This window comes from Vanessa cardui, chromosome Z, assembly GCF_905220365.1.
Source record: "Vanessa cardui chromosome Z, ilVanCard2.1, whole genome shotgun sequence".
Taxonomy (NCBI): Eukaryota; Metazoa; Arthropoda; class Insecta; order Lepidoptera; family Nymphalidae; genus Vanessa; species Vanessa cardui.
The window spans coordinates 6,586,018-6,606,249 of record NC_061154.1 but is presented as its reverse complement, the minus strand read 5'-3'; the positions used below and the strand labels follow the sequence as shown (position 1 = coordinate 6,606,249).

Sequence of the window (20,232 nt, the reverse complement as noted above, 5' to 3'; positions counted from 1 at the left end):
TAAGACTTAATAATTCTAAATATAATAGTAGCGTTCATTATATGCAATAAGCGAGTGCTGAACTGTTAAGCGAAGATATTCCTTTGTATATCACGGTATTGACAATTTCGCTTTACATTTCTTTAAAGCTTTATTGATTATTTGTTTCGACACTAAAGTTGAAATATTGTCTGCTTGATTTTTTTTATAAAGATCCATATAATATAGCAAATATGCCCATAAATTGAAATGGTTCAATAACAAAGAAATTGTAAAAAATACGCTTCAAAACTCATAAAATAACTGAAAAGAACGCGATGCCAAATCTATACATTATATAATGAACTATAAAAAAAAAATTGAATTAATTATTTTCGATATTCTCACATATCTATATGCTTACATACTAATAATAATGATTTGGTTGAAATGAAGCATCATTTATACCTATATATAATCTTTTCAATAAATACCCAGTATAAACTTCGCGTCGTATAACGCCGTTCTTTTTAAGAACTTAATACCAATCAATCCATTGATTGCATATGGCACATCAGAGTCGGATTTAAAGGTCTGGAAGCCCCCGGGCCACAAAGCAGTGGGGGCCCTAGACAAACAATAGCGTAAATACCCTAATAATCATATTATTATGAATTAATTAGATTTTTTTATTTCAATCAGTCAGCTATTAACTTTTATCGGTAACTTTTAAAATATTAAGTAGTAACATTATTATAATTTGGTATGGTATTAGTAACATTAGTATATCTCGGTATTTGTTAACTCGCTGAAAACTGACGTGGCTCCCTCATGTGGAGGCCCCAGGGCAGTTGCCCCGGTTGCCTCCCCTAAATACGGACCTGTGGCACATGGCTAACGCTGGCTTAACTTTCGGGTATATATGAAAATAACTTACTAGAAATAGGTCTTAAAAAGGCTTACGGAAAAGTCTGCCACACTTAGAATGTGTGTAATTCTTAGATTCACTCATAATACAGACAACACAGTTTGTTCTTTAGAATGTATCGTCTATTCGAAAACTAAAATACATGCAACAATATTTAATCTACAATGTGAGGAAAATAGGCTATTTGACAATGCGAAAAATAAAGTGTAAATTTTTGTAATTAGTCAATATATTATATTATAAGTTTAAAAATTGTAATTTGGTAACTAAAGTTAAAATAATACTTAATTTATTCAAATTTATGCATAAATAAAATTGCATTATTTTAAACGTTTGTAACGTGAAATAAAACGCTCCTGATTAGCTGGGCTTCTAATCAAGTCACTTGGTTGTTAACCTTGCTTGTCTTCTATATGTACCACATATTAAAATACAGCCAAGTTACGTCACTATTTGTCAACTATGGGATACTTTTATAAAGTTTAAGCGATAAATAAAAATTTTAACAAAAAGAAAAACCAACTTTAAACAAAACACTTTTTTAAAACAAATGAAAATGCACTAGAAAGTAATAAAAATAATTGCGTATTCAGCATATTTTTAGAGTCCTTCTAAGTAAAACGAAATGAACAATATTAGACTACTTAAAAGACTATTTACGATTACATAACATAGTTATAGTTATTGTTATATTTGGAGCCGGAGTCATCAAAATTGGTTGGCGTGATTTTGAGTTTATTTACCTATTTATCTCGCACATGGATAATGCAAATTTAATTCTTATATCATTTTCATATGGATACCATCATCAGAACAGGATAAAATTAAAATGGGACCACACGGGAAGCACTAGGTTTAAAACAAAAAAAAAAACATCAAAATCGGTCCACCCAGTTAAACGAAATGACAAAGTTAAAAAAAAAGAAAAGAAAAAAAGACGAATTGATAACCTCCTCCTTTTTGAAGTCGGTTGAAAATGCAGATGAAGTAAAATGGTCAGTACAAATTTTTATAACTAAGTTCATCGACTTTGAAGTCCAAAGAAAACGCGGTTTTCCACATTTCGCTAGATAGCACTCCTAGCGGCCAATAGAATAACTAAGTAACAGCATCGCTGCGCCCTCTATACACTGCACAAAGTAGCTGTACTTTCTCTGCTCGTAGTCCGAGGGAGCCTATAATTATTAAAAAATAAAGTATTTTTGCAAGAATGAAAATGTTTATATGTATTTTGATATTCGATGACTATACTATTTATTTTATAATGTAATTTAACCATAACACCACGAAGTAAAAACTTAATTTAACTCATGAGAAGTAATCAAATAGTTATAATGTGGCTTTAAAACCAAAAAAAAATCTTATGGAAAACAAAAGCCAAACGATTTTTTTTTGTGGTGGTTCCTCTACCACTAGAATCACTTATTATCTTGTAGTGTACATCTATATATAGTATTATTTAAACAAATAACATTAAAGTATAAAAGTAATGTATTTTATACTACTCCGGTGTAAGTTTTCGAATAAATATACAAGTGACAGATTTTCACAAAAATATTATTTCCTATAAAGGAAATAAAGCTTTCAGTGTTAAAATATTGATCAAATTTCAAATTTAGTATAAGATTAGATCCATCACTCATTTCAAGCATTATTAGATGCTTACTACCTAATCCATCTGTTTATAACTCTTAGAATATAACCTCTCAGATAATAAAACTTAATGTTTTAATTTATTATATGACTCTGAATATAATCTGTTGTGAGGCCTTGATGTGATCCCGTTATGTGATGTTCGCAAAAACTAGTGCCCTCTATATTTCAAGCCACGCTATATTTCAAGTTATTATCAGACGCTCAGCCTTGATATGGACAGTGAAGTCACCAGGAGGAACAATGGATGGGGAAAACAGCTTCGGATGCAGCTCACTAGTCCGTTTTGGGATTATTTTTGGAAAGGGATTTACTTCATTATTCCTTGCTCACTCAATAATATTGACAATATAACATCCACGAATGGGATAGCTCTATGAATTTTTGCAATTTAGGACACCTTCTGAATAATACGTGTCAGTTGCCGTTTGGTCTTGAACAAACGAAGACACCCCGTTTTATAGCAATTTATTCTGTAGCATCTATTTATGTTGCGATAATCGGCGGCTGGACAGCTTAGGTCACTGTACAAAAATAGACTTAAAAGCATACACCTGTGCTTTGCTTGGAGTCACTTTCGCTACAAATTCAGCATCGCTGGCTTCGCTTGATAGTGCTGAGGCATTTAGAGACGATGTTGCCCTCTTTGAGAAACCGGTAACAGTATACCGATCTGCTTACCAGTGCTGTTAACCTGGCGAGACCATACCCAAAGTAAATGTCCTCCTGTCTTCAACTTTCATACAATAAGAGGCTTCAAATCCAGGCTGCTTCCAATGAAGTAGGAGCTCCGTTGAATTCACGAAGCTTAATGTTTTTAGTCGAACATCCATCCGCTTTTACAATTGTCGACACAACTGCCATCGTCTTCGTTGCGTAGGCCATTGTTCGTTGGTGATTGATGTTCAACAATTAACCAAATATGAATCCGAATGGCCTGAACGGTTCATAATCATTCAGTAGGCTATTTGACAACGCGAAAAATAAATTGTGAATTATTGTAATCAGTGTATATTATGAGTTTAAAAATGGTTATTTACTAACGAAAGTTGAAAATAATACTTAGTTTATTCAAAAAAATTTTCAAACGTTTGTCACGTGACACAAAACGCTCCTGATTGGCCGGGCTTAGGATGAAGTCACTTTCTTGTAAACCTTGCTTGTCTACTTTATATATATCATTATTTAAAAGGAGCTCCCTAGCTGTATCTGTTGTATCTAGGTATAAGTTACAGAAATAAACATTTTTTTTTTATTTATTTACTTTATTATACTATACTATACCACAAATTAAAATACAGGAAAGTGACGTCACCGACCCCATTGCAGCGCCATATTATCGAAGTAACGTTTTTGCGCGATGGATTATTAAGATGATATTTTTCAGCAAATATGTACTAGAAATAAAAAAATTACTTTTACTGGGTTCCTTAACTTCTACTAAATAATGTAAAATGGATTTTAAAAACCAGTCAAATAGCCTATTCAAGAACAAGTCAAGAATCTAAGCTCCAACTGTATTATCGATGTTTCAATACTAATTTTTATGAATTTATGACTAGGATATGAGTCGATATAATTTGATGATTGCAAATAATATTCGATGGTAAATTTTGGTTCTGATTATAATATAATACCATGTTTATTGCACCAACAAAGAGGCAACAATCATTAAACAAACCTTGAATACAAATCAATCAAATTAACAAAAATAAATTTTTATCAATATCTCGAATAAAATCTTTACTCGAGTTTTCATTATTCGATTACTTTAATCCTGCTCGAATTCATTAAAAACTTACTACTCGAGTATACAGCGTACATCACTCAGTATACGTCATTACGTCAAGCTCAAGCTCAATACATAAATATTGTATTTGTATTTTGTAATGTGAATTAGTGACTGAAGGTTTGAAGCTTGCGTGTTGGCAAAATCTTTATTTTATTTTATTAGATTTTATACAGACAGTATTTATATTAACTCAATATTAAATTGTTTTGGTAGTTCTATTTTTGACACATTTTATAAAGTAAACATAGTAAACGAAAAAGTTTAATTTTTCAGTTTAATTTTTGCGCGCGGCCCGCCAATGTGAATATTTAAAATTAAACGACATTGTTTGCAATTAGTTAGCTTGCTTCCAATATCAATTGCGTGCGAACGTTTAATAACAATCAAACTTAAGTTGATGCAACATTCACTTGTGTGAGTGCGTTGATTATTTGATATATAAAACCATATGCGTGATGATCTCATAGCAACACAATACACATGGTCCAACGGGAGGAAGCGTGTTTTATCTTAGTATTTGGGTGACGTTTCACCACTGTTGGAGCTTATCGGCTCGGAAGCGGTACCGCCTATGTGGGGCGATATAAAACGTTTTATTACGAACGTTGCAGCCACCGGTCCCAATTTTATGAGCCGCGGACTCATTAACTGAAGTCCATTGAACTTGTGCTCGTCGATAAATCTAGAAATATGAACGCATTTCTGCTCGTACACTGCCTATTTCTCATTTTTGCTAGTAAAGTGGCGGGAACTTCTGAAAGTAAGTATTAATTAATTTTTTAAGCTGGCGTAAATTCTTAAAAATTTGTTTTAAATTAAAAAAAAATAATATAATTAATTAATTTATATTTCTTATCACTCCCAATTTATTTTTTTGTGTAAAATTTAATATCAATCAAGTTAAATACTCCATTGAAAGCTCAAACTCAAATTAAGTTTATTCCAAATTATGTCTAATTATTATGTATTTAAAATGTGAGATGGCAGCAATGCGAAGAAGTCCATGTTATTATCAAATAATTCAAATCAAATATTACATTAATACAGTAAAAACCTAAAAGTATAATGTGATTTCAAATTAAAGTGCACTCATATTACATGTAATTCATATTGAAGTTTAGCAAATTTATCTCATGTATAAATGTTAGCTTTTTTAAGTTTTACAACTTTTCCTGAAAAAACATAAGTGTTGAAAAACCTAAGATATAACATCACATAGTTAATAGTAAGTCAAATAAGTCAAATATCTTCATGCAACTGTTAACAACCCTTACTGAGAAATTTGCAATAAATATATAGATGCTTAGAATGCGATAATATCAAATATAATTTATGTATAAGCAAATTAAAAATATTTTTGAAAGATAACTAGTGTAAGAACTGTAATAATTATAGACATGTTTAATTTAATTCTTAAATAGTAAAAATATGGTCTTTAAAACTAAATATGCTGTTACAAAAAATAAAAATAAAATTTATGTATCAAAGCATCTGCTAGTAATTATATTAATTTATACTATCTAGTAATTATATTAATTTATATAAAATATACAACAATTTTATAATCTTTTTTTACTGAGAAGTCTTATTGATTACATTTCACAGGTCCAGAGGTTTTGGTGTTCACCGTAGCAACTGAAGATAACCATGGCCTACAACGGTATCTCCGATCTGCAAAAATGTATGGAATTAAAGTTGAAGTTCTTGGCATGGGACAAAAGTGGGAAGGGGGAAGTATGGAGGGCCTGGGAGGTGGTCAAAAAGTCAATTTACTGAAGAAAAAACTTGAATCTCTCGAAATAAACACCAAAAAAAAGGAACCAATTGTCCTTTTCACGGACAGGTAAGTTTGCTCTTATAAAATCAACCACATAATCTTAGTAAAATAAATTCTGTAAAGTGGATCAGATGCTAGAAAAAGTGAATTAAAGTATTTTATCCATAGTGAAATTTGATATTTAGTATGTAATTATTGAAATGCAAAATCATAAGGATAATATTATTTATAAGAAAAACTAATGTTTGAAAATAATTCATTATTTTTATCATTTACTTAACATAAGGTCAAAGGAGCATCTAAAGATAGTTCTAAAAAATACTACTTATCACAGTAATAGGTTATGAGGCAGTTTATAAGAATAAGTTTTTAATATAAGAAATAGTAAACAATGGAATTTTTATACTATTACAATTATTTTTTTGTTAATAAAAAAAAACGAAATTAACATTAGAAATAATAAAAAAATGTACAAATTATTTGATCATATAAGTTACATAGCTTTATAAAATACATAAAAGACTACTTTAATAATGTATCAAATTTCACTATTATTCCTGTAACCACACATGGTTACTGGTATGTATTAAAGTCAATGAATAGACAATTTATTCTATATGGGAGAACCATTACTATATATTAACATACATATAAATTAAGAAGTATTAAGAGTGCACCATGTCTGTGTAACATTCTGACCCACATACAGCAACAAGATGTCTGCTTCAATTAGGTAACTGACCTGCTTATCAGAAAAGTAACGCATTAATTGTCTCATTTCAATTCTATTTATTGTTCTCTTATGCTCTTTTTATTATAGAATGTTATAAAAATTTGTTTCCTTGTAGTTACGATGTTATGTTTCTGGGGACTATTGACGAAATTGTTGAGAGGTTCAAGAAGACAAAACGTCGTATTCTATTCTCTGCGGAACCCTTCTGCTGGCCTGATCCTAAACTGGCTAAACATTATCCCGACAATAGCTCAAGCAATGCCTTTTTGAACTCTGGTGCATTCATCGGTAAATCAATTTTCAAATAATAAACATAGTATACATATATGTAATTAAATATATATTTAAAATGATAATGTTATGGAAACATTACCACCATTGATGACTAAAAATCGATTACATTTATCTTTGAAATGTTTTCATAATATCTTTAACAATGAAATTTGTAATCAAACAAATATAATTTGGTTGTAACAAGTATGTAGTGAGAATGTTATATGAATGGAATATTATTATCACAGCAATCAATTGTGATCATTGTTGCCATAGTACTATTATAGTATAAGTATAATAGTATATACTATATAGTATTTTACTACCTTACTTTTAGTACTGTCTACATTATTTACATAACTTGTTCAGTTTACTATAATCTCAGGTTTAATCTTGTTTTTATGAACATAAGCTTGGAAAGGATCTACCAAGAACTGATAATAAATTGGCAATGTGCACAAATTTTAGATTGCTTAAAAAAAAATGATACAGCCACTTTTAAATGATCATAATATATATATAATCAGAATTAATTTTTTTATATCATTATGTATTGACAAATATTTTATAATTTACTTATATATGTTGTTTATCGATGCAGGTTATTTACAAGAAGTTTTAAAAATTCTTTCAACCAATAAAATCAGCAACCAGGATGATGATCAGTTGTTCTATACAAAAATTTATATACAAGAAAAATACAGGAAGATGTATGAAATGGGACTAGACAGTAAATGCACCCTATTTCTAAACTTAAATGGTGCATTATGTAAGTATACATTAATTATTTTCCTTCTATAAATTAAAAAGGCATTGTTTGTAATATATTATGTGATAAATGAAGATTAATTATATCTATGATGACAGTCATTGACACCATTGCTGGAATTTTCCATGTTTTTATTTAACTTTCATGCTAACATGGATTATTTGACACTTAATATCAATATTGCTGATGGATCATAAAATATATAGAACAAGACCTCGCAATATCCAGGATGAATAACTTTTTCTTGATCAATGAACCATGCAAAAAGGTCTTTATTCCAATATTATAACTTTTTAAATACTTTTAGCTGACGTCGAGCTTGTGTTCAATTCCACCGAAGAGTGGCCTTATATTATAAACAAGGCGTTCAATGAGCGGCCTCTTATCGTGCATGGAAACGGACCGTCCAAGCTGATGCTTAACCATTTCTCAAATTACTTGGCAAAGTCTTGGTCGGTTAATAAAGGTTGTGTGCTGTGCAAGGAGAAAAGGATCGAGTTGAAGGTAAACTATTTTGATGTTACTAATAAATTTAAAAAACAATTATTATCATAGAAGTTCATTATAGTACGACACAACTTAAATGTCGCATCGGCAAGATTCGTAAAACCGATCACATCCGAAATAAGTACACTATCCCAAATTATCAATATTTATTTCTCATGCGAATATGATCTTTACACAAACGTAATAACTTGTAATATCATATGACCTAATATATTCGTCAATTTGACGCGTCGATTTACATGCACTTGTTTTCTCTGACGTGTGAATCTATAGCGACGAATAGCGTCGAATGGCGCGATAGGGAGCTATTTCTATTGGTTGTGTAAATCGGCAGTAATCGGTTTTATTTTCATTCCATTGCATTTTCCGATGCTACATCTAATTTGTGTCGTACTATACATTTGAATATGCATGAAATTGAAAAAAAAATAATAAAAGTAAAAAGAAAATTATAAAACTATTAATTAAAAATGAAGACTAACAATATGAAAACTTATTGTTACTCTAATAGTGTTGTAATAATAATAACTCTTTGTCAATGTTATACTTTGTTTCACTAATAAAAAAATGAGAAGAATTGTTTATATAATTAACAATTATAAATGTAATTAAATTTCATTGATTCTTTATTTTAGGAGGACGCTTTACCTATAGTGATGTTGTCGGTGTTTATTGAACAACCAACACCCTTCCTCGAAGAGTTCCTTCAACAAATTGACGAAATTAACTATCCCAAGGACAAAATCCATCTCTTTGTACATAACAATGTAGATTTCCACGAGGCTGATGTGGACAAGTATTTCCAAGCACGCAGTAGGGAGTACATCACCGCTAAGAGGATTACTCCAACCGATTACCAATCAGAAGCCGAGGCCAGGGATATAGCCAAGTATGTATTCGTTATGTTTGTTTATGAGACAACATCACATAGATTACTCTGATCCCAATGTAAGTAGCTGAAGCACTTGTGTTATGGAAATCAGAAGTAACGATGGTATCACAAACACCCAGACCCAAGACAACATAGAAAACTAATGGTAATCTACATCGACTCGGCCGGGAATCGAACCCGGGACCTCAGAGTGGCGTACCCATGAAAACCGGTGTACACACCACTCGACCATGGAGGTCGTCAAATTAAAATTGTCCCTGTTGTGTCAACTACAACATGTTATATATATATAAATTAGTGTTGCTATCTATATGGTCCACTATCGATAGACTATTGATAATCTAGGTAGTTAGGTTAGTTACAACAACAACAGCCTGTAAATTCCTACTGCTGGGCTAAAGGCCTCCTCTCCCTTTGAGGAACATATTCCACCACGCTGTTCCAATGCGGGTTGGTGGAATACACATGTGGCAGAATTTCTATGAAGTTTGTCACATGCAGGTTTCCTCACGATGTTTTCCTTCACCGCTGAGCACGAGATGAATTATAAAGACAAATTAAGCACATGAATCAGCGGTGCTTGCCTGGGTTTGAACCCGCAATCATCGGTTAAGATGCACGTGTTCGAACCACTGGGCCATCTCGACTCTAGGTTAGTTAGGATCTAATAGTTTTGGACTATCCCTCCTAGGTTAGTTTGGATAGTCCAAAACTATTGATACTACCGATAGTATAAATAGTATCGCTTTTACCAATAAATATTACGTTGTTCACGGAGAGCTATCAATTCTATCGATAGATACCATTGATAATACTATCGGTATCCTGAATAATTTTCAAGGTCAACTATCGATAGATCTGCAACACATATGTAATATGTGAAGATTCAATATTTATTTAAAAAGAAGTATAACTTTGTAAAATATATGAAGTTAAAATGTAATAAATTTGATTAATACTTTAAGTTTAAATGGAAGGATGTTTGTTTGATGAAAATTTAATCTGGCGATATATAGCGATAGATAATAAAATATCAGGTTAATTTGTATCTCGGGAACGGTACCGCGTACCGTACACCTGCCACCCGTGAGTGAGGGGGATCGCATGTGGGTGTAAACTGGCCGCCGGAAACTCGTTGATTATAAACGCATTTTATTGTTATACATCGTTCATCAAACAATATTTTATTTATTATCTAAATACGAAATACATAGTACAAAAGCTTTACTGTATATTAATTTATATTTATACATGTTTGAAGTAAGAATTTTATGGGCCTTTTATTATAAAATGTATATTAAAAAATATTCATTAAAATTATAATTATAATTTAGTAATAATAACAGAAAAAAAAATCCCACAACTGGTTTAAAGCCCCCTTTGAGGAAAATGTTAGGAGCATATTCCACCACGCTACTCCAATGCGGGTTAGTGTTCACATGGCAGAATTTCATTGAAATTAAAGACACTCATATTTCATTCCGATGTTTTCCTTCAACGTCGCGTTCGAGCTGAATTAGGTATACATACCTATTAAGCATACGAAAATTCAATGGCGTGGCCTGCGTTTAAACCCGCAATCATCGGTTAAGTTTTTTTTTTATGTTATTGGTTGGCGGACGAGCATATCGGCCACCTGATGGAAAGTGGTCACCATCACCCATAGACAATGACACTGTAAGATATATTACCTTACATCGTCAATGGGCCACCAACCTTGGGAACTAAGATGTTATGTCCCTTGTGCTGTAGTTACACTGGCTCACTCACCCTTCAAACCGGAACACAACAATACTGAGTACTGTTATTTGGCGGTAGAATAACTGATGAGTGGGTGGTACCTACCCAGACGGGCTTGCACAAAGCCCTACCACCAAGTAATAGAACGTTGTACGCGTTCGAATAACTGGTCTATCTCTGCATTAAGACAATTATAAAATAAATGTTTTTTTTTATGTTTCAGGGATAGATGTGCGAACAGCGCTTGCGATTATCTGTTCTCGGTCGACAGTATAGCTCGTGTAGAACCTTCAACGCTCCGTTACTTGCTGTCCACCGGCTATGACGTCATAGCTCCAATGCTGGTGCGGCCAGGTCAGGCCTGGTCTAACTTCTGGGGCGCTATTAATTCACAGGGATATTACGCTCGCTCTTCTGACTACATGGACATCATTAATAGAAAAATTGTGTAAGTTATAAAACGTTTTTTTTTTGTTTTAACTGTATTGTATGAAAAAATGAAACTTTCGTATATTCGGAGAAAGATCTGTATCAAGTTGTTCAAGGAAGCACCATTGACGCGCACGTTACGTACTCTCAATGCGATAGGAGACAGAGTGGATTTGTTTTGTTGCAGTATGAGTGAACTCACAATAATTGCTGCTTTGAATATATCATATACAATTTAGTATTATATACATATATTATTATAACATGGATAGATGTTTTGAATTTGTTTTTTTTTTAAGTGCTGTAATATCGAATTGGGGCACAATCCTGTAATGATATGTATACAGTGTGGCATTAAATAAATAAATAAATAAATCTTGAACTATTTGAAATCTGTCGAAAAAATTCATCAAAAATCTGTCATGATTATTTTGTGGTTTGATGATTCTGAAATTGGCTGTGAATACATACAATTAAGTCACGAAATTCCTCAAACAACCTTTGAAATTAACCAAAAATATGTAGCAGGTATTAACATATTATTGTAAAATAATTAAAAATCAAACTTTTTTTAAATATTTTTAATTGAAGCAGGATAAAGATTTCATGATCAAATCTGCTTTATTTATTATTAAAATTATTTTGATTGGTCGGGAATAATGAAACACAGAGTATAGTCGGCATAAGTCAGTTGTATATGTATTGTAAGGTCACAATGTAGATTCAATCAAATGCAATGGAGAAGTCCGTTTTGAAGGAACGCCTGTCGATTGCGTACATGTTATCCGCGGTACACTCGTACACGCCGGCGTCCATCTGTGTAGCGGGATCGATCTCTATTTTAGATTTCACCCGATCATCATCTATCAACCATTCGTGAATCTGAAATTTATGGAAATAATACAATATTGCTTTTGTTAATATACACGTCAACAAATCTATAGTAGATAGTTGGCCTAGTGATGTGAATTATCCAGAATCGTATTTTATTCTAACGCGAATAATATATATACATAATATTGATAGAATTACTTAGCGAAAAAAAAGTAATTGTACAAATTCATAAACTTAGTAAACAATCTCGAGAAAGTTCGATCTAATTCTTGTTGATATATATCAGTAAAACCAGGAATTAGAACTATTTACTCGTACTTCGATTAAATTGTTTAATAATTATTTAAATATATCATAATTGAAAATAATAAAACAATATTTAATTACGTGCAAGTAGTGATGAGCAAATATTTCGACGCCATCTTTGAACCAAGTGATGTGCGGACGCGGCGTTCCCTTCGCAGTGCAGAGGAAGGCTATTTTATGACCCAGAACGTATTCAAGGTCAAAGTGCGAGGCCAGAAGGATTTTAGCGCCCTGTTTTAGAATAAATAGGGCATAAGTTTGCGTCAACAATTACTTAAATAGACCCTTTCGCATCCAAGCAAATGATACATTATTTCAATAAAGGTAAATATCGCTACAAGAAGTGCATTATCACAAATAAACACGCAATTTAAACTGAATCCAAAATTATTCGCTACAGCCATACTCACATCGTTGCTATTGTAGTACCGGTCTGATTCGGGATCCCTGTATTTTCCAGTGATCGGCAAACCGATTTGTACCTGCAGGGAATATGGCGTTAGTTCGGTATGTGTGTCGGTTTGCTGTATCTAATGTCGTGTATACCACCTTGGATTTAGTCCTCGAGCGTGTTCGTCCACGCCGCGCTTCGCACTCGAAAACTATGAGCAGGAGAATGAGTGCGACTACAGCACTTTTCAGCAACATTTCTGTGCGAATTAGGATAAGGTGTTAACTTCCCGAGAGTCTCTCAACTACTGCGGCTGGCGGCGATTGACTAATGACACAGCTAATGGGGACCCTTGTCCCCCTTTGGAGCAGCAACGCGATTTCCTTTGCGATTCATGCGACGCTCTGAATTGTTCGAGGGGTCATTGATACACAGGACTATCGTAGGACGCGAGATTTTATAAAAAACTATGTCAAAACTATTTACAATATTGCTTTTATACAAACCATATTACAATCATAAGATATATAAATAAATAAATAAAATAAATATGAGACAACATCACATACATTACTCTGATCCCAATGTATGTAGCTGAAGCACTTGTGTTATGGAAATCAGAAGTAACGACGGTACCACAAACACCCAGACCCAAGACAACATAGAAAACTAATGGTAATCTACATCGACTCGGCCGGGAATCGAACCCGGGACCTCAGAGTGGCGTACCCATGAAAACCGGTGTACACACCACTCGACCATGGAGGTCGTCGCATAAATATTATTTTAGTACTACGACTACTCTAAAGTTTCTCGTTCCAAAAGTAAAAATCCTTTCAGGTCCCACTAACAGTGCCATCTCTTCTGTTTTGTATTTTTCCGGCATCCTTTTATTAAAGTATAAAATATCCTTAATGTGAAAACACTAAAATTTAGTCTCATTATATTATGAAACAAAATATACAAAACAGTAGTTGTCAAGAGTACTTGTCTCACAGTTGATCGCATTTTCTCTTGCGAGACGATTGTGTGATGGTCACAGCGAGGGTGTTCGTCGTCGTTGTCGTGTTCACAAATAGCTCCTAATCACCCTCGTAACAATACATGTACAGTTACGTACGTGTTGGTTCTAGTCTCTTCGTAATTGACACACTTGATGAATCCACACTCGAGTTCTTCTTTCCGGCAATCCAAAATCAACAATATTTTTTGAAAGGTTTTAAAGTGTTAAAGTCATAATTGTAGATCTTTTAAATAAGAGGCTCCATAGATGGACCAAGGGCTTCTCTTCTGTTGGGTTGAATGCTTAGATCTTATTCCACCACACTTTCCTATCCACTTGGAATGCATGTGTGGCAGATTTTTCTACTATAAGTTTTTCTTTACCGTCGTGCACATATAAGTAATAAATAATTAAGCAAATGATTAGTGGTTGCCTGGATTTGTTACTGCAGTCACGGGTTGAGATTGACTAATTCTAACCACTGGTCATCATGTGTTCAACTATTAGAAAGCTATTAGAAACTTTCTACAGTATTTTCCGATTCGTATGACCATATAGGTAGTGATGTTTTTCTTAGTTCATATTACTGTAATAGCAGCATTCGTATATTATTTACTTTGACCATTGTCGTCCCCACTGAATTAATTGGAGGGGATACAGATATCTTCAATGCCAGTATGATACAAAACATAATGCATGCAATGCAACAAACAAGCATGCATGTACAGTTCACAAAATAAAACACGTCTACTAATTTATTAATATAAATGTATATAGCTTTACTTTCAAAGAAATTAATGATTTAAATGAAATATTTTATCTTACAGTGGCATATGGAATGTTCCGTTCATAACTAACTGCTATTTGATGAATATCTCCCTTTTCCGCGACAAAACCGATAAGGAAATCAGCCATATCAAGGAAGGGCTCGACCCGGACATGGCATTCTGCGCCAGTTTGAGGAAAAGGGTATGTTTCATTTAATAAATTACTCAGAAAGCACGCAAAACTGTTGGTTCTGCACCTTTATATGTCATATCATTCCAAGTGAGGGCATAGATAGCGCCTCTATTTTTGCGCATAGACTTTTGCACGATAATAATTGAATATGAATATGAGACAACATCACATACATTTCTCTGATCCCAATGTAAGAAGCTGAAGCACTTGTGTTATGGAAATCAGAAGTAACGACGGTACCACAAACACCCAGACCCAAGACAACATAGAAAACTAATGGTAATCTACATCGACTCTTCCGGGAATCGAACCCGGGACCTCAGAGTGGCGTACCCATGAAAACACACCACACGACCACGGAGGTCGTCCACATCGTCGATAATACCTTGGCTATTCTTTTGTTGAGAATGTCAAGATACGTTTTAAGATTTTGTTGTAAATTTAAGTGGTAATAGTTAAACCCAAAAAGCAAAATAGAAGTCGAGGCTGCGTTATAAAATTATTGGTATACATTGGCCCAAAATACATCGATGATTTTTTTTTTCCATAGGGTATTATGATGCATGTAAGTAACGAGAGAGAGCTTGGGCATCTCGTCAATCCGGACACTTTCGACATCAGCCGTAAGAACCCGGACGTCTACCAAGTCATGGACAACAGGATCGAATGGGAGCAACGCTACCTCAGCCCGGAATATGCTGATAACTTTGCTGAAGATCGTAAGCATTCCATGGTACGTATCTGTTTATAAACTATGTTACTGTTATTTAAGAATTAATGCATATCATTTTTTAATATCTACTGTTGAAACTTCATATTTCATAAACGCAACGATTTATCAATTTTATTTGAATTACGATGAGCTAAATCCCCCAATCCACTCCATCTGATGGTAAGTGGTCGGTCATTTTCATCTATAGTTACTATACTACATCTATATAATATACTTGGTGGTAGGGCTTTGTGCGAGCCCGTCTGGGTAGGTACCACCCACTCATCAGTTATTCTACCGCCAAATAACAGTAGTCAGTATTGTTGTGTTCCGGTTTGAAGGGTGAGTGAGCCAGTGTAACTACAGGCACAAGGGACATAACATCTTAGTTCAAAAGGTTAGTGGCACAGTGACGATGTAAGCAGTGTTGGGCATTAATCAAGCAATTGTCAATTAATTTATTAATTGACTAAAAAAGTAATTGCAATTAAATTAATTACAATTAAATTAATCGCAATTACACTTTTAATTGCACCTTGCAATTAAATTAATTTGATTAACGTATGTCAATTGCAACTTACAATTAAAATAATTGCAATTAACTTTTTTAGTTGTTTTATAAAATAATTAAAACTAACAATTAACTTTATATATCAAAATGTAATTAGTAAATTTTTAGGAAAATTAAGCTATAAGTATTAGACTTCAGACGAATAAAAATGTGGTAAAAGGCTCTAAAAAAGTGTTTATTTTTATATTATATAATATAAAGTTGCATTGATAAATATTTCTGCAGCGTAGGTATAAAACAAAAACATTTCAAGTCGTCGTCTTCGTTCAAGTCTTTTATTTGTTGCTAATATATTTATTGAACTACATGAAAAGATAGGGGGGCACTATTCTACTATTCGGAACCACACGGGTATATTGTATTACCTTATATATTTATATACACCGGCTTTATATTATACAGCAGTATTTTTAATTGTTATTTTTAATTAAAATTAACAAAACAATTAAAAATTAATTAATTGTTAATTGTTACTAATACAGTTAACAATTAAATAATTGTTAGTTGTGATTTTACACAATTACAATTGATTAATTGTTAACTGTACTAGTAACAATTAACAATTAATTAATTGTTAATCTTTAATTTTAATTGCAATTAAAATTTGCCCAACACTGGATGTAAGGAATAGTTAATATTTCTCACAGCGTCATTGTCTATGGGTGATGGTGACCACTTACCATCAGGTGGCCCATATGCTCGTCCGCCAACCTATACCATAAAAAAAAAAAATCTATAGGCTTTGCAATGAGTATAAATAGTCCACTTCTTACATCGCTACTGCGCCATTACTGGCGGCGTCGTAATCACACCTGCACTTAACAACTACTCAGAATATTAATGCAAGCGGGCGCGTAGACTCAATTGCATTATTCGGGCTCACTCTGGACTTCAGAATTTGAACAATCATACAAAATGTTAATGTTTTTACAGACCTGTCTACGAGCTTTAGCTTTGGTTCATAAGCTAGCAAGACAAACTTAATGTACCGTTACGTTAGGTGATTAATAACTAGAAAATGTATTATTTGTATTTTTAGCCATGCCCCGATGTTTACTGGTTCCCAATCATGTCTCCGCGCTTCTGCACCGAATGGATCGAGGTCATGGAGGACTTTGGAGAATGGAGCGATGGATCTAATATGGTAATAATTTAATCGTTTTTAACTTATATAATTTTTCATATTTTATATGTTTTTGATTTGATTTTCTTTTAGACTACTTAATTGTAGAGGTCTATCTGGCCTAGATCAGACAGTGTTTGGACGGAGAGGCTACATTTTCTATCTGAGAAAAACCTCACACGTTTTAACGGTTACATAGTCAATTTTGAGTCGAGATGGTCCAGTGGTTAGAACGCGTGCATCTTAACCGATGATTGCGGGTTCAAATCCAGGCAAGCACCGCTGATTCATGTGCTTAATTTGTCTTTATAATTCATCTCGTGCTCAGCGGTGAAGGAAAACATCGTGAGGAAACCTGCATGTGACAAATTTCATAGAAATTCTGCCACATGTGTATTCCACCAACTCGCATTGGAACTGCGTGGTGAAATATGGTCCAAACCTTCTCCTCAAAGGGAGAGGAGGCCTTTAGCCCGGCAGTGGGAATTTACAGGCTGTTGTTATTTTGTTGTTATAGTCAATTTGTTATGATCTAGAAAAGCTCTTGGCGTAGAGGTCAGTAAGTGAATTGTCGTGTCTGGTGGTTCGTTTAGTCTTACCGTTCTTCCAAATCGTCGTAATCGGATGAATTCCTCCTCGTTATTATTGATGTTTCGTAGATGTAGAACGTCGCTCCTGATAAAACTCGAAACTAACTATCAATGTCAGATACACACCGCCCGATCTATGTGACAACCCAGGTTGCAATAGGCTATTTGACAAGGCGAAAAATAAATTGTGAATTATTGTAATCAGTGTATATTATGAGTTTCAAAATGGTTATTTACTAAAGAAATTTGAAAATAATACTTACTTGCAAAATGCATTTTTTCAAACGTTTATCACGTGACACAAAACACTCCTGATTGGCCGGGCTTATGATGAAGTCACTTTCTTGTAAACTTTGCTTTTCTACTATATGTACCACAGATTAAAATAGAGGAAAATGACGTCACCGACCCCATTGCAGCGCCATATTGTCCAAGTAGCGTTTTTGTGCGCTATTTAAATATGGAATTTTTAATATGAAATTTTTCGGCAAATATGTAATAGAAATAAAAAACACAACTTTTACTGGGTTCCTTAACTTCTACTAAATAATATAAAATGGATTTTAAAAACCTGTCAAATAGCCTATTAGGTCTCACTCTACGTACCGGCTTTGAATTGAAGGGTGCCGTTTGATGTTCAATGATAATAACAAAGTATTTTTATCATCAGGATCAACGCTTGGAGGGCGGCTACGAGGCAGTGCCGACTCGCGACATTCACATGAAGCAAGTTGGCTTAGACAAGCAATGGCTATACATTTTGAAGGAATACGTCCGGCCCCTGCAGGAAATGGTCTTCACTGGATACTATCACAATGTAAGTTACTTTTTTTTATCAAACGGATGCTGAGTGAGTCGAGATGGCCCAGTGGTTAGAAAGCGTGCATCTTAACCGATGATTGCAGGTTCAAATCCAGGCAAGCACCGCTGATTCATGTGCTTAATTTGTCTTTATAATTCATCTCGTGCTCAGCGGTGAAGGAAAACATCGTGAGGAAACCTGCATGTGACAAATTTCATAGAAATTCTGCCACATGTGTATTCCACCAACCCGCATTGGAACGGCGTGGTGGAATATGTTCCAAACCTTCTCCTCAAAGGGAGACCTCAAAGGGAGCCTTTAGCCCAGCAGTGGGAATTTACAGGCTGTTGTTGTTGTTTGTTGTAATATTTATTTATAATATTAACTTTTCGTTGTATTTCAGCCGCCAGTGTCCGTCATGAATTTCGTGGTTCGCTATCGGCCTAACGAGCAACCCTCCCTACGTCCTCACCACGACTCTTCCACGTACACCATTAATATCGCACTCAATACGCCCAGTAAGTAAAATTTCAGTTACAAAACTTATGGTGTGAACTAAATTCTTTTATTAGTTCTTACGATATATGTACGTAAAGAATTTCTCGTTACTATTGTAGTAGACAGTATAGTATAGTAGTATATTAATATTGAGCAACCTAAAACAGGTTTACTTAATTTCATGTATAAAATATAACTATATTTATAAAACACCGCTGATTTTAGTGATAAATGCTTTGTTGGTTCCGGTCTATTTCCTGAAGTGTAGTTGTTAGTGAATAATTATTTAGTTATATATATAATAAATTTTGTTTTTATTAACAGATAAGGACTTCGAAGGCGGCGGCTGCAATTTCATTCGATACAACTGCTCCGTGAAAGACACAAAGCTCGGTTGGATGTTGATGCATCCCGGTCGCCTGACTCACTTCCACGAGGGACTTCGAGTCACGAAAGGCACCAGATATATCATGATCTCTTTCATAGACCCATAGACCTATCTGACCCTTAAATAATTCTGAATAGCATCAATTATCCCAAGCCACGCCTTTAGAATTGTTCCAACAGCATGTTCCAAATATTTCGTTAATATTATCCTATATTATACTAACTTTAAAACATATTCTAATAAAACAATGGCGTAGTAGATATAACATACATATATGATAGGTTTAAGTTAACTGCATTTAAGTTATGATAAGTGACTACGGCTCTCTCTCTATATTGCATTTTTAAATGAACAATTTTTTTTGAAATGATTGTACTATTATCGAATATTTTAATATACAACGACACTTTATTTAGTATATTTTAACTCGTATTAATACGTTTTAAATGTTATTTGTTACATACAATTGATTCCTAATAATTATTATGTTAAATTATGTTGATTTTTTTATTCTAACTCTCGATTTCCGATTGTGATGTTAAAACGTATAGGTTAACCAAAGATTTAAAATTTACTGGAGTAGTTTGTAGGAGATAATGAGCA

The 20,232-nt window shown here is 33.5% G+C and overlaps 2 protein-coding genes across 2 annotated transcripts; one reads left to right on the top strand and one right to left on the bottom strand.

The window, feature by feature from the left end:
* Positions 1-4,554: 4,554 nt before the first annotated feature.
* On the top strand, positions 4,555-20,007 carry LOC124543091 (procollagen-lysine,2-oxoglutarate 5-dioxygenase). Its single transcript, XM_047121130.1, has 13 exons — positions 4,555-5,091; positions 5,937-6,174; positions 6,957-7,129; positions 7,716-7,883; positions 8,191-8,387; positions 9,026-9,279; positions 11,246-11,470; positions 14,813-14,954; positions 15,496-15,678; positions 17,268-17,372; positions 18,612-18,758; positions 19,147-19,261; positions 19,566-20,007. Exons 1-13 carry the CDS (start codon positions 5,022-5,024, stop codon positions 19,733-19,735), a joined length of 2,187 nt encoding a protein of 728 aa, XP_046977086.1. The 5' UTR covers positions 4,555-5,021; the 3' UTR covers positions 19,736-20,007.
* Positions 12,126-13,290, bottom strand: LOC124543092 (immunoglobulin domain-containing protein oig-4-like). Its single transcript, XM_047121131.1, has 4 exons — positions 13,141-13,290; positions 13,002-13,073; positions 12,673-12,822; positions 12,126-12,333 (listed from the first exon to the last, which is right to left on the bottom strand). Exons 1-4 carry the CDS (start codon positions 13,237-13,239, stop codon positions 12,175-12,177), a joined length of 480 nt encoding a protein of 159 aa, XP_046977087.1. The 5' UTR covers positions 13,240-13,290; the 3' UTR covers positions 12,126-12,174.
* Positions 20,008-20,232: the final 225 nt, after the last annotated feature.

What these genes read in the sequence shown, in the direction of transcription:
- LOC124543091 (XM_047121130.1), top strand. Translation starts at nt 5,022, where the DNA reads ATGAACGCATTTCTGCTCGTACACTGCCTATTTCTCATTTTTGCTAGT. An exon ending in AGAAAAGGATCGAGTTGAAG is followed by an intron (nt 8,388 to 9,025) that starts GTAAACTATTTT and finishes TCTTTATTTTAG; the next exon opens with GAGGACGCTTTACCTATAGT. An exon ending in GCGCCAGTTTGAGGAAAAGG is followed by an intron (nt 14,955 to 15,495) that starts GTATGTTTCATT and finishes TTTTTTCCATAG; the next exon opens with GGTATTATGATGCATGTAAG.
- LOC124543092 (XM_047121131.1), bottom strand. Translation starts at nt 13,239, where the DNA reads ATGTTGCTGAAAAGTGCTGTAGTCGCACTCATTCTCCTGCTCATAGTT. An exon ending in GCTCGAGGACTAAATCCAAG is followed by an intron (nt 13,074 to 13,140) that starts GTGGTATACACG and finishes TATTCCCTGCAG; the next exon opens with GTACAAATCGGTTTGCCGAT. An exon ending in TTGCTCATCACTACTTGCAC is followed by an intron (nt 12,334 to 12,672) that starts GTAATTAAATAT and finishes CATAAATTTCAG; the next exon opens with ATTCACGAATGGTTGATAGA.